At 38.0% G+C, this 15,440-nt stretch overlaps 1 protein-coding gene across 1 annotated transcript; it reads left to right on the top strand.

The window, feature by feature from the left end:
- The first annotated feature begins 3,122 nt into the window (after positions 1-3,122).
- Positions 3,123-14,981, top strand: cacng4b (calcium channel, voltage-dependent, gamma subunit 4b). Its single transcript, XM_060892407.1, has 4 exons — positions 3,123-3,633; positions 11,506-11,589; positions 11,733-11,873; positions 12,696-14,981. The coding sequence occupies exons 1-4, from the start codon at positions 3,411-3,413 to the stop codon at positions 13,214-13,216; spliced, it is 969 nt and encodes a 322-aa protein (XP_060748390.1). The 5' UTR covers positions 3,123-3,410; the 3' UTR covers positions 13,217-14,981.
- The last annotated feature ends 459 nt before the right edge of the window (positions 14,982-15,440 follow it).

Below are 15,440 nucleotides of genomic sequence, written 5' to 3' on the forward strand. Positions count from 1 at the left end.
ATTATGTCCTCTTGGTCTCAAGATCTGATTTTCATAGTGTTCGATTCTTTTCAGTATATTTAAATAGCACTTTAAAGAAATATAGAAATTTAAAGAGGTTACAGTGGGGAGGAAAAATTCCCTGAGATGATATGAGGTAGTAATCAGACTCCAAAGGGAATCCATCCTTATCTAGGTGACACTGAAGAGTGTGAATATAAATCATTTCCCTTCTATAACTCTTTACTAAATGATGAAAAAGTAATTGCAATTATATAACCAGGAAATTCATTTTACTTCACTGATGGAGACTTCAGTACAATAGTTTTTGTATTAATTACAGTTCAAACCCATCTTCATGGTATTTAAGTATTCATGGTACCATCCACAGTCAACTGATAGATCTATAGGCTGATGTGTCAAGAGGAATGGGCTAGGCAGTTAAGAATGTAGACATTATAACAAATATTACATCCAAAATTTGTTCAGGAGGTTTGTTCTGATGATATAGGGACATCTGTAAAATACATAACAACGTTTTGTTGCAATATCCTGAATTTTAGGCAGTGAAATTTTGTACATGTCTGCTATTAAACTACAGTATATGCGATCCATCTATGTTCTCTTGTTAATGAATACCTGAACGCAACAATTAAGTGCTGGCTATTGAATGATCCCTTTAATTTAGTGTTGTTTTGTCAAGGTGAAGACAGAGGGATGCAAACAAACACCAGGTTAGCACCGTAGTGTTGCTCGGTGGGTTGATTAGTAAAATAATCCACCTCTATATAAAGCTTCACTCCCAAGAGATAGGAAGTGAGTGGCTCTGTGAGCCAAGCAAAACAGACTAATAGACTGATTCATTAGCTTGATACAGGCTTCCTTTACCAGCGGTAAACAAAGAAATATTAATGCTTTCATATGAGGATCGGCTTAACTGTTCTCACAAGATCAGCATCAGGGTATCAGATCTCTCAGAGAGATGTACTATAGTCTGCTTAATTATATGTAGACACACAGCAAATCTGACACCTTTTTACACATATATCAGCACCTATACACCTGCACATTCATGCAGTTATCAGCCGATCCTGTAGCAGTAGCACAATGCGGGTCAAGTCAAGAGCTTCAGTTAATGTTCACACCAGCCATCTAGATGCAAACATGTTATTGAATGTGTCATCATTATTAAAATCTAAATGATATAATCACACATAGCCTTAAGCCTGAAGTAACAGGTTAAGGTCATGTAACTGAGACCACTGCAAGTCTAAATCTAGAAATTGTACTGCAGTGGGTCTTCTTAATTATATAAATTATATAAAGCTAACATGTTAGATGTCATACCTGTGATGGATTATGTTACATAATTAAATATATAATCTATAGGTACAGAAATAACACAGTCAAATTAATTACATTAAAGTAGTATAGAAATGCTTTTAATGCAGAATGGGAATGTTTTCTTTACATTTACATTTTTAAATGATTATCCATTACACAAAAGGCATAAGACTACCTAGTCTCATGTTCTTCTGGGTTGTTTATGTAGCACAGATTTAAAGGAAAATGGTTTCATGTCACTGTGTACTGTACCAACTGTTTATGGATCATGACAATAAAGCCACTTGACTTTAATTACTGATTTTTATTCAATTCATTTTGATGTCCCATGATATCAGGTGCTTATGTAAAGGTTTTCTTTCTTTCTTTCTTCCTTTTTTTTATTTTACACTTAAAACTAATTAAGAGGTGACATGAGGTGAGGCAGTATTTTCATAATAAAACATATTCAATTGAATAACAAAACTGTTGCTGTTGTTTATGATTTAGGAAAAACACTGAAAGATAAACTTGCTAACCAACTAACTATCAAACAGCAGTAGCAGGGATTATCTAGTTAGTCTCTTCTTTTCTTTTGAGAAACAACATACCTGCTCCAGCCTTATGCATATGTACAGATGTGTAAAAAGTACATTTTTATAAGGCATTATAAATACGTTTTATATGGTAAAAAAGTTGTAAACATGAAAGAAAATCTAAAAATATATTCGATTTGTCACATACACAGTACAACATGCAGTGAAATGCTTAAGTTTTCACATATCCCAGGTTATTATGAGCCTTGGTTCAGAGCACAGGGTCAGCCATAGTGCGGCAAATGTGAGGTTAAGGGCCCAATGTTGATGTTTCAGCAGCTTGTGGGCTTGAACCCCGACGTTCCGATCAGTAACCCAAAGCCATAACCACTGAACCATCACATCCTTAAAGGTAAACCTGACATAATAATAAGTCAGGTATTACAATAAAATCACCAATTTGAAAGCCTTGCAAATCATTCGGTCAAAGCATTTTTCTTATATAGACCATAGAAATGTTTACTTACATTATACCGTAGAATTATTGAAAAAAATCTGTGTTGATGTTAGATTTGTTAAATGTAAAATTTTAATTTTGCAAAATATTCATGATGCAGATTTCTTTATGAAGCCGAGTCTCCAAAAGCAGCAGAATCACAGCTTATTTAAAAACTACATTATTTATTCATTTATTAATGTATTCATTCCTTCATTCTTCAGTAACCGCTGTGTCCATGATGGGAATAATTTACTCCATTATAAACTGTTGTGGCAGTTACACTGTTGTGACATTCTATCTATCTATCTATCTATCTATCTATCTATCTATCTATCTATCTATCTATCTATCATCTATCTGTTTACCTTTTACCTGGAAAGGTGTATGACGTTTATGTCTAAATAAACTATTAAGGTTCAGTTTTATATATAAAATTATATAGGTACTTTTAAAGGTACCTTTAAGGAAACCTTTCCTGGCTTTAATCTATAGCACATTTTATTCCAGTGCTTCCATATGAGTAAGAACACTGAAAGTGCACTGAATTTCTATTTCTGCTCAGAAGAGAGCTGCAAAATGTACAGATCATAGATGAGGTCATATTTGTGTGAGACAAGCTTGTTCAGGCCCTACATTAAGATTCCCCTTTTCCCATCACTAGAGCTAAAGAGGGTCTCCTGCTGTTTGTTTCTCATTGGTTAGTGTGATTGAAGGTGGGGTTTGAGACCGAGAGCCGTCAAAAAACCTTTATCCGTTTGTGTAACAAAACTCGAGACGCTGGAGAAGACACGCGACTTGGGTTCTGCTGACAAAACAAAAGGGGTGAAATGATGACTGTAAAACGCGTTGATTTAAACGCGGCTCCTGTTGAGCGCAGTGACACGTGGAGGCACGGTGCGCTTTTCACCTCGCGCAAGTTTGTCTTGGCTCCGGGTGCGCGCGCTGACTAACCAGCCCTGACGCTCGAGCGCGGGAACAAAAGGAGCGCGAGCTGTGCCCAAACACACACGCACACGCGTGCCGGGGAAAAAAAAAAGAAAGAAAGGCCGAGTGAGAGATTATTATGAGGTGCGATGGCTTGGTGCGACCGTGCGGTTCAACTGCTCCTGGCCACCGTGGGCGCGTTCGTGGCGTTTAGCCTGATGACCATCGCTATAGGCACGGACTACTGGCTGTACTCCAGAGCCTACATCTGTAACGCGACCAATATGACAGCGGATGACACGCAGTCTCAACCCAAGAAAACACGCGGCGATCTCACGCACTCCGGGCTTTGGAGAATCTGCTGTATAGAAGGTACCTTTACCATCACATACAACATGTTGTACTGATCTGAAGGAAAACAAAAACAGTGAGAGGAAACTTCCAGTAAAATCTGTGTAACATGAGATCGTGATAGAAAAACATGATACACGTAATGAGCGTTTAAAATCTTTTGTTCTTTCTTTAGTGCGCAAAAACGCGTCGCGCTTTGTAATGTCATGCGCGCGTGCAGGTTATAACATCAACACAAGACGTTTCCCTCACGTTAACATTTGGTTCTCCTTTAGTAAGTGTGTGTGTGTGTGTGTGTGTGTGTGTGTGTGTGTGTGTGTGTGTGAGAAAGAGAGAGAGAGTGTGTGTGTGGGTGTGAGTGTGTGTGCGTGTATGTGAGTGTGTGTGTGTGAGTGTGAGAGTGTGTGTGCGTGTATGCGTGTGTGAGTGCGTGAGTGAGTGTGCGTGCGTGCGTGTGTGTGCGTGTGTGTGTGTTTCTTTTTTGGCTAACAAAGTTATCGCTGTTTATTTTGGCAAACTTCATGTTAGGAGACAGTACAATAATACCTAAAACAATAAACTAAATAACACCTAAAAGCAAACTTTTAACGCGTTAATGTTTTCTTTAAAAGTTCCCAGACCATTCCATAGCAAATAAAACAGAACGTCTACAGAACATTATGGCATGGGTCCCAAATAAATAAGCAAATAAATAAATAAATAACTATAGTGGAACTAAATCCCAATGATAGAAAATACTGCTTACAAGAGAAGTGATGTGGCAAAAATGTCATAGCACAATATTGGAAGGCATTTTCATAATAACCAACACAGCTCACAATATCTCGTTCCTAACCAAGTCGGACCAACAGTGTGAATTTTATAATAACTATTTATATAATTCTATATCGTTATATAAGCAAAAATTTATATATATGCCCGGATAAGCCATACAAGTAAAATGCAAATAATTGAATGGAATTACAGTCAGCAGCAGTCATGTACATTGTGAGGTGGAGCCTCCATAGATTGGACCAGCACATCCCTCAGATGCTCGATTAAACTGAAATCTGGGGAATGTGGATGTTAAATCAACACCTTCTAAGTGGCCACTGTATACCTTAAACACCACAAAAGAGCTGCCATATTAAAGATGCTCTGACTCAGTCATCTAGTCATAACGTTTTGGCTATTGTTAAAGTCTTTCAGATCCTTGCACTTGTTAATTTTTCCTGCTTCCAACATATCACATTCAGGAACTGACTGTTCACTTGTTGCACATCCCATGGCAGGTATCATTGTTACAAGATGATCGATGTTATTCACTTCACCTTGCAGTGATTTTAACGTTATGGCTGATAAATGTTTGTAAGTTTAGCCTTTATGTTGCAGCTTAAGAGTTTGTTCTCTCTCTCTGTCTCTCTCTCTCTCTCTCTCTCTCTCTCTCTCTCTCTCTCGGATTGGAGAGGGGTGAATGGACTGCAAAGCACATGCAGTCAAGAGTCTCCTCTTAAGTATCTGCCTTCATTCATGCCTTTATTGTATTTGATGCTGTTGCTTGGCAACAACGTGTCAGAAATCGCTATGGTAACATGGCCAAAGTTTTAAAAATAGACAAATCTATTGCTTCTTGTCATTGTCCACCAAAAAAGAAAATGAGACACCATTACCTTTTCTCTCCTCATTGCAACGTGATGCTGGTGACCCTGAATCAAGAGGACTGACTAGTTGTCCCACTCGTTATCTCACTCAGCCTTGTACACACAACAGAGAGAGAGTGCCATTTAATCATGAAAACATCACGATCCATCATACAGTACATATGCAAAGAGAATTGTAATGCAAGAGAACATTAAACTTGTTTTGAAAGCAACTGCCTTTTTTGTGATCGAGGCATTTGTGTTCCTGGAGCTCTAACAAGCTTTCCTGGTGTGCAATTATACCTATCCAGTCAACAAGCGTGTAATCACATCATGATAAAATAGCATCATTTATCAGGCATAAGTAGTGAACAGCTGTTAAGCAGGGAAGGGACTAAGGCTGTGAACAAGAATGAAGGTGCTGCAAGTTGAAGCATGAATGGAAACTGAAGTACTCACTGTATTACATTAGGTATCTTTTGCATATCCTTATTGTATTTTATTTAAGATACTATTGGACAGGGTGTAGGGTAGGGTGATGTTGATATTATGATGACAGTACATTGTTTTTGATATATCAGTGGCATCATCAGTACTTTTATAAAAACTGACCACCTCCATCTTAGTAACAGATTGTACAGTGTCTCCTTCTCTAGATGTTAAATGAAATTTCTGCCAGGCGGTTTCACAGATTTTTTTTTTGTCAACTGTTTTGACCGCCAGAATTATGTATTACGGAATAAATTTGTCTTATCCTTTGTTCAAAAATTTACTTATTAAAAAAGACTCCAGTGTTGCAAGATAGAATTTGAGAGCATTTTGATGTGAATCCTTTAAAGGTCAATGCTCACCCCAAAAAGGGCAAGACAGCTTGAGCATCAATATATGGCTGTCAGTTGGGCTTATCGTAGCCCATGAGATAACATTTGCTTTGGGTCAATAGGGATCTGAGTCTTGGCTTTGTTTTCCCTTGGCGATAATAATCACTTCCTTTGCCAGGTTGGGGATGTTTCAAGGGCGGAAGTGCTGTCACTTCTCCATTCCCAGTGTGCGCCGCAGATGTGTAATTAAAATGCAGCACTGAAAGGCCACGCGGTCTCTAATTAGCCATCGGGCTTGAATTCTGTTACTGAGTAATGCGAGCCATTACAGGTTTGGAGCATGTGCCAGGCACAGCCTTCAAGCTCTTGACCTTCCCTTGGCTCATTCTTGCAGAATTTGGGAGCTGTTGTCTCATATAGTGAGGAAGCATTGTACAGACTGTAAAACAAGCAAACAAACAAACAAACAAATAAAACAAGGTCGCCATTTGAGGTCTATCACAATTTTACTATCTTTATCTGTTTATTACTCCAAATATTGATAGCTGTCTCTGGATTTAAAACTCTGGTGTGTCACAAAGCAGATGTTTTTATTTCTAAAAATTTTTTATATTAATTATGACCCTCTAACTGTTTCCCAGAAAGCACTGAAAAAACTTAGAATTTTCAGCATTAACAGTTTCTCAACCTCAGCTATGTCACTCAAATTCATAACTGGTCTTAACTAGAGATGTACACAGGAATATTTTTTAATACTGCTCTGAGAGTTATTATTTTTCTTTCTACCAGTGTTTTGTTTTAAATTGCTAACAAATAAGTTTTAATTTGTTTAAACAAATTTATCTAGCACTTTTTACCAAAATATTTAAACAAACCATTAAACCTATAATAAAGCACTACAACCAGGACCAGACTTAAGGATAAATGAATGAACGCTGCATGTTAAGGAACAATGAACTTGGTTTCATATCTGACCCTTTGCTCATACTGACGTGAAAGTGAAAAACCTCCCACTCATCCGAATTTCTTGTTGCTTTACTCATGGTCAGATTATGGATGTACAAAACAGTTGCCCTGTAAACCTTTAAGGCATGCTTTCTAACCGAAATCCCCCCAAAAAAACACAGATCCTGTTTATATTTTTGTATTTGGATCTGTTAAGAAGGTATTATCTGTTCAAGCTCTCTTTTCAAAAAATCCATACAAGCCATTGTAGAAACAGCATCATAGAGCCATGATTGTCTGTCACCTTAATTCACGGGAACAGCAAAGTGCTCCCATGTGTTGAGTTGAGCCAGTGGTGTGACAGCGGTAGGCTGTGCAGGGATCAGTCTTGGCGCTGCACGTGTCAGCCGCCTGCTGTATTAAACCACAATGAAGATGTCATAGGCACCCTTTGAGACATTATGGAAATCGAATTGTTGAAACAGCCCTGAGGTTGCCATGGAGAACATGCGCTTAGCACAGTGCTGTTACCTCCAGGGAGACCTGAGGGACCAAGCTCTCATTTTGTCACACATACAGATACATACGGCCTCTCTCTCTCTCTCTCTCTCTTGCTCTCTCTCTGATGAGAGTGTTTCTGTAAAGTGGGGGCTTCATTTATTCTTTATGAGACTGGGCGCACCAAAGACACTGGGCTAATAACTGCCACTCATAAATCAGTGGTCTCAAGTCACTCAATTCGATCTCTCTTCACACACATTGTTCTCTAATACAAGGATTGAAACAAATGTCTGATGGATTTTGGATTGTCTACATCTATAAGAACAGCTTTTCAGTTGAACTGCCTGAAGGAAGCATTAGACGTATTAAACTATTATCTGGATGTAAGGATGTGTAAGTGTTAGATAAGCACTATGCACAAATCTGCTGTAGACTGTTTATAGCGTCTGCTATCTCCAGGAAATAGTTAAAATTAAAATCTGGGGCTTCCAAGGCAAAAACATGTGATATGGTGTTTTGGTGTTTTGTTTGTTTGTTTGTTTGTTTTTCTAAATTTCATATTTTTTCATTTCTTTTAAATGAAAGATAGTTAGTAGTTATTTAACACATAAAAAAAAGATTATTTCCCAGATTGCATGTATAATTTCCAGTTTAAGATAACGGTTTCATACCAATCAACTTAGTTCAATCTAAAGACCTTTTCACACAGAAGAGCATGCCTAATCTGGTAGCACTGAAATAGCACTATTGATCCACCATGCCAGGAGATCAAGCAGAAAAGCACATTACCGAAAATCCATTTTTACTTCAATTAAATTTATTTTTGGCATTATATTTTTTAATCAGTTTTGTGACATTAATTTGGTACATTTTTGCAAAAATCTGTGGTATTGATATCGCTGCATGCTAACGGGTCTGTCACTTATCGATCCTGTATTTGGTCATGATTCAAGAATATTGCATTAGAGTCCATTTGAAAAATAATGCTAAAAAACAACTTTACAACTCGCATTGCAACATAGCGTTATGTATTTATATACAGTGCTGTCGTCAGCGGGAGACAAATGGGGACGGTCCAGGCTGAGTCGGCATCCACACGATCCAGTGATATGGAGGCTTGTATGATTAAAATCTGTTAAACAAAAACATAGGTTTTATCCTGTTCCTTTTGACATGCAGGGTATTCACACAGATAGTACTTGTATTGATAAAAGTATACCAATATAGAATGTTAGATTGTTTTTAGTAGAAAGATTTGTCAGTGTTTCGTATATAGTAATGCTACTCTTGCTATCCGAAGACAGAAAACACAGAACAATCCTGAAAAAAGGCACAATGTGTGTTTTTTTTTACACTGACTAGGCAAGATAATGTGGCCTAGTTTCTCAGACCTATTTAATACTAATTAATTTGATGCTACTTTTTAACCACTAGACCCAATTAATGGCAAGCTGGGCCACAAAAGCTGTGTCAGATGGTGCAGCCCGCCTCCCATCACATAGAGAGTGACTCCCATCACATCATGGCACATGCTGATAAACTCTATTTTAAACGGTTTGAGATGTGAGGTTTATGTTGTACAGAGAGCTGTTTAGTAATGTCATGACTTTATGCTTTCCAAGAAGAACTTAGTTTAGGTAAATTGAAATAAATCTAATATTCCCAATCCAATTTTCATAGTCTTAAATAAACATGATATAGATATACAGTCTCCTGTGAATGTATTTGAAGAGCAAATCTTATTATTTTATTTTTTTGTGTGTGTGTGTTGGGATTGATTTCAGAAAATGAATATGAGACAATAAATCAGAATTTCAGCTTCCGTTTACTGATATTTACAGCTAGATGTGTTAAACAACTTAAAACATGGCACATTTGTACTTTTAAGTAAACAACATTTCATATCTGACATCACCAAAATGTTGCTTTCTTCTTTTGTCATGCAGCTTCCTTTAGTTATTGCATGTTTTGAGGGGTGTCTCCCTTCAGTCTCCTCTTCAGGAGGAGAAATACATGCTCAGTTGGGTTAAGGTCTCTGTGATTGACTTGGCCAGTCTAATACCTTCCACCTTTTTCCCCTGATAAAGTCCTTTGTTGTGCTGGCATTGCGTTTAGAGTCGTTGCCGTTCTAAATCCCAATTAGACTGGGTACATTTCTCTGTAAATTAGCAGACAGAATGTTTCTGTAGTCTTCTGAATTCTTTATGCTGCTACCATTATCATCAATAAAGATTAGATGTGCTTGACCCAGAAGCAGTCATGCAAGTAAAAGTCATGACACTATCTACAGCATGCTTGACCGATGAGCTCGTATGCTTTGGATCAGATTGGTGCAGATCCTTTTTTTCCTTCACACTTTGGCCATTCCATCACTTTAGTAGATGTTTACCCAGAATTCCATTGCAAATTACAAACTGGCCTTCCGATTCTTACCGCTGAGTGCTTTGCATCTTAGCCTCTATAATCCTGTTCTCAAAATCTTTTTCAAATGGTGGATTTTTACACCTTCACCCCTGCCCTGTGGAGGTGGTTGGTGATGTCACTGACTGGTGTTTTTGAGATTCTCTTCACAGCTCTCACTCTGTCTGTCATTAGTTGCTGTTGCTTTCATTGACCTTCCTGTTTAATGTCTGGTTGTAAGTGTAATGGTGGTTTCTTTCTTTTTCAGGACATTTATTGTAATGGCTATGACTAATGCTTGTGTAGTGGCTCTGATTGATTTTCCATCTTTTCTCAGCTTGCGTTTCTCCCATAAACAGGTCTCTGATCTACATGTTGGTTTACGTATGCAGTCTTCACAGATGAAACCCAGCACTCAAACCAAAAGTAGACATTCATAGCTATTAATTATTTTAACAATCAATCTGACAGGACACACCCTTGCAACAGGACACACCCTTGCAACAGGACACACCCTTGCAACAGGACACACCCTTGCAACAGGACACACCCTTGCAACAGGACACACCCTTGCCAGGGCAGCCAAAAGTTCTAATCATTTTGATCTATTGGAAAATGTGTTGGTTCAAACAAAAGATGCTATATTCTAAGTTGTTTAAGACATTGTGATATAATATAATAATCACAATTATATATAACATAATAAAATATCTGGAAATGAAAGCTGAAGCTTGTGAACTCAAATTCAAATGTCTCCAGATTATAGCAAAAACATTATCTGTCCATTTTTTTTTAAACATGAGTTTAGCTTTCTTAACTAAACAGATAGACAGCTGTATATGATATTAATGTCATAGATAAACTGGAAGCTATTCTCTTTAGCATGGTTTGGTGGGTAAATTCTAAAAAAATACAGAAATACTGGTTATTTTTATCTGTGCAATTAAAAGCTTGTTTTTCAGATTGTCTTTCAGATATCAGAGATTCAGATATCTTTACCCATGTTCCTAAAATTGCTTTCTGCCTTTTAAAGAATATTGCACATTGACTAAGGAATGTTAAATCTGAAACGAATTCAGAAATCTGAATGAGAGTGTGTGTGTGCCCTGCGATGGGTTGGCACTCCGTCCAGGGTGTATCCTGCCTTGATGCCCGATGACGCCTGAGATAAGCACAGGCTCCCTGTGACCCGAGGTAGTTTGGATAGAGGTAGTGGTAGAAAATGAGTGAGAGAGTGAGTGAGTGAGAATTCAGAAATCATGCTGATGCTCATACAGTACACGTATATTGCGCAAAAGCTCCTGGTTACACAATTCCATTTGGCTATATACAGGTGTTGAAAGGACATTATTTATAATCACACTCTATGGTGTCATACATATGAAGACGGGTTCCCTTTTAAATGCGGTTGATTTCAAGGTTTTTTTCCTAATATCGTATCAGATATTAAATAATTTTATATTTCTGTAACGGTGCTTTGAGAAAACGTCCATTTGTTAAGAGAACTATAAAGAAAATTGAATTAAATTGAATATTTTCTCACCTAAACTACTACTCACACCTAGTAAGTGAAACATCGCTTCAATGCTAACTTTATTCATTTTTAGGTCTCAACAAAGGAAGCTGTTACCGTATCAATCATTTTCCAGACGACAACGACTATGACACCGATAGCTCAGAATATCTCCTACGTGAGTGACTTTTTTTTAAGCAATATTTGGCCATTGTAAATGCTGTCGGCTCTAAACGATAATATGCATATCACTCTTGTAACACAGAATTAATACAGAATCTGGCAACTAACCATTAACCATATGTATATGTGTGTGTTTAGGTATAGTACGTGCCTCCAGTGTGTTCCCCATTCTCAGTACAGTTCTACTACTTCTAGGGGGGCTGTGTGTGGGATTAGGACGGATCTACAACAAGAGGAATAACATTTTGCTGAGTGCAGGGATCCTGTTTGTGGCAGCAGGTAAAAAGTTTACAAGTTTTTGTTGCATGAAATAGGGTCCTATAAATCATCCGCATGGAAAGTTTTTACCAACAGTACCGATATTGGTATTAGGTATCGGGTCGTGAATATGCTACGATACAAAGATCTAATGCCACATGATGCTGTGTGATGCGGAAGATGTGAAGGTTATTTCACAATTATTGATCAAAGGAAAGCAGACTGCGAACTGTGTTCTGTAAAAATATCAAGAGGAGGCATTATAGCATCTTGATTTTCTATGCTAGCAGCACACATAGCAACCATCATAAACAAAACTTTAAAAAAGTTCTAGGAAGTCTCTGATTGCTTAACACTCAGTAGGTTACTCATTTTGGTATCAGTGTTGATATCGATGAGAACCAAAAACGTACTGGAGTAAAAAAATTGGTATTAATCCATCTCTATTCTTCTCATTTAATGTCATTGAGTTTGATTTATGACCAACATGAACTTCAAAGGGGGTCATAGTGGTTTAGTGGTTAGCATGCTTGCTTCACACCTCCAGGGTTGGGGGCTCAATCTCTGCCTCCACTGTGTGTGTAGGCGGATTGGCATCTCTAAATTGTCTATAGTGTGAATGAGTGTATGAGCAATTGTGCTCTGCAATAAACTGGCATCCTTTTCAGGCTGTACCATGCCTTGTAATCTGAGTCTCCTGGGATAGGCACCAGGTTCCCTGCAACCCAGTAGGATGAGTGGATGGTTGGTTTGATGGATGGAATTCAAATATTTAATCAAGTTTGAGCAAGAAGACCAATCAATATAATTTCTTAGCACTAATATAACTCTATAATGTTTTAGGTTTGAGCAACATCATTGGGATCATCGTTTACATCTCCAGCAACACTGGTGATCCCAGTGACAAACGTGATGAGGACAAGAAGAGCCAGTACAATTACGGCTGGTCCTTCTACTTTGGGGCTCTCTCGTTCATCGTTGCAGAGGCGGTTGCTGTCCTAGCTGTGAACATCTACATAGAAAAGAACAAAGAGGTGCACTTTCAAGCACGGCGAGAGTTTGTCAAGTCTACCTCGTCCTCCTCACCCTACTCACGCATGTCCAGTTTCCGCTACAGGCGGCGACATTCACGTTCCAGCTCGCGCTCCACAGAGGCGTCCCGTGAAGCCTCTCCCGTCGGAATAAAGATGGTGAGCTCTGTGCCGCTGGGTGAGATCAACATGTATACACTAAGCAGAGACCCGCTGAAATCGGGGACTGACAGCTCCTATAGCCCTGAACATGACTCTGGATTCCTGCAGGTGCACAACTGTTTTCCCAAAGACCTGAACGACACCATCAACAGGAGGACAACACCAGTATGAGAGAACTTAACAACAGGAAGGTTATAGATATACGATGTACAGTATTGGCCATAGAACATGGGAGCACCACTGAGGCCTAATGGCTTAGTAGAAGCACTAGTTCAATTATTGCGATGAATCAACTACCTAAAAACTACTACCTTTGATGAGGGAATTTGAATGTGCTTCAGCAACAGCATTTAATCCTTAAATTTTGCTTTCACCTGTGTTTTGGCCCAAGAGTTTAATCCTTGCAGTTTTAGTAAGAAAGGATTCAAAAGAACTAGCTGTGGTAAATCTGTATAGCTAACTTCATCCGTTTTACAACCAGTATTTGAATAGTGCATTGTGGAATTATATAAAGTGTGAAATTTCAACAAACAAATCCTCTGTCATGGCATGGAAGTCTGTTTACTGTATGAGTCACCGATGCAGTGGAGATTCCAAATTCACCATTTTAAATATGACTCTCCAAATATAAAATGGTGCTACAAGAAGTAGTCTCACAGGTTAAGCCTTTCTTTCTTGTGTATTTTGTATATACTTGAACCCTGTATTGCCTTGTCTGTGTCACATGTCTGTAAACACAATTGTCATAACCTAATCTGTGTGCCTCTCTGCTTGTCAGGATCAGCGATTTTAGCTGATCAAAGCTGTAGGTATTTTCACTGCAGAGCATAATGTGTTTTAATTCTTTCTGTGAAACTAGAAATAACCTAGCATTACACACACTGAAACTACAGAAAGATTTGGATACGAAGGAGAAAATACAAGGCAAGCACAAATTATTTCAGTACTGTGAAGCTTTATATTATATTTTTAATTACAATGTTGATAATGTGACATCAGCTGTCAGTTGAAAACCAGCTGTGTTCTCTGTATGAAACAAATTGACGACGAAAGCTATTTCACTGCCGTCGTCCTCGGTGACAAGGACCTCAAGAACCGGGGTCTCAAATGTGGGTTAAACTGAAGTGAATGCTGGTGGTGTTATGAATCAGATCTGGGTGTAATCTGAAATGTGGCTGTGACTCTCCTCCATGCAGGTTTAACACAGCCTTGAGTAAATCTGAATCGTGTGCTACTGGGACTGTGGCATTGTGAAGGTCTGAAGATAAACGCTGGGTTGAGAAATGTCAGACATCCAGAAGTGAAAGAGCCCGTCAGCATTGAAAAGCATTTCAATGATGCAGTCTGTTTTCCGATAACAATCTAATACAACGAAGAATGAAAGACTGCCAGCTGCATCAACGAGGCCAAACCAGCTCTTCATCTGTGTCTTAGTTCTTTGAGACTTATGATTGTAATTCCTTTAAGATCTGCGTACCAGCCAGAAACGTAATTTGTCACGCTTTATTTTCTCAATATAACAGCATGTCTGTGCAACCTTTACTTTGTCATTTATGTTTACAAGGACATTTAATGTGGTGAGAGAATACTGTATAGCTTTCAGTCAAGTGCATATTGCTGAATCACTCATCATGGAACAAATCATCTCAGTTACTTGTATATATAACTACCTTCATTTACTGACATTTTTTACATGAGCTTAGAACCATGCCTCTGCATAGCATGGTGAAAGACTGGTCTTGAATATTGCCATTTCCCATCATCCTTTGACTGTGCGTGCGCTACCTATTATAATCAGAGTGGTTCCAAAAGCCTTTTTGGAGTTTTTGTGACATAATCACGATTACATGACTATTACGCTCCGTCTTTCTCACAGACGACATTTTCTCTATTCAACTTCTTTCTTTTCTGGTGTTTTCAGTATAACGCTCCCACTAACAACATCACTATAACTTTGCTCACTTAAATAAATGAAGTCAGGGCACATGTTTTGCCTGTATGTGTATATTTTTATTTCATCCAGAGTGAAATATTTGGGGTGAAACAGATTTTCAATTGTAAATAATCTACTGAATTGCCACTATGACGTACATTTGTATCTACCTGTCTAAAAGACCTTCCAACCTGATGATGCTGACCTGCTTTTATGACACACATTGTGAAAAAACAAATAGTGTATTTTAAGATATGATCAACAGAAACGTTTGCATCGTCTTTCCTGAATATAAATATTCTATAAGCTTGTATATGTAAGCTTCCAACAAAAAAGAATTAACTAACATGTCTAAAGCAAAGAGTTTTTTTAAGCTAACTGATTAAAAAGATAATGTTATTAAACATTGATAACTACTTGAATCACACATTTGGTTTGAAAGAATTGACTTTCTACTAAAAA

The sequence above is a fragment of the Tachysurus vachellii genome, chromosome 18, assembly GCF_030014155.1.
Source record: "Tachysurus vachellii isolate PV-2020 chromosome 18, HZAU_Pvac_v1, whole genome shotgun sequence".
NCBI lineage: Eukaryota > Metazoa > Chordata > Actinopteri > Siluriformes > Bagridae > Tachysurus > Tachysurus vachellii.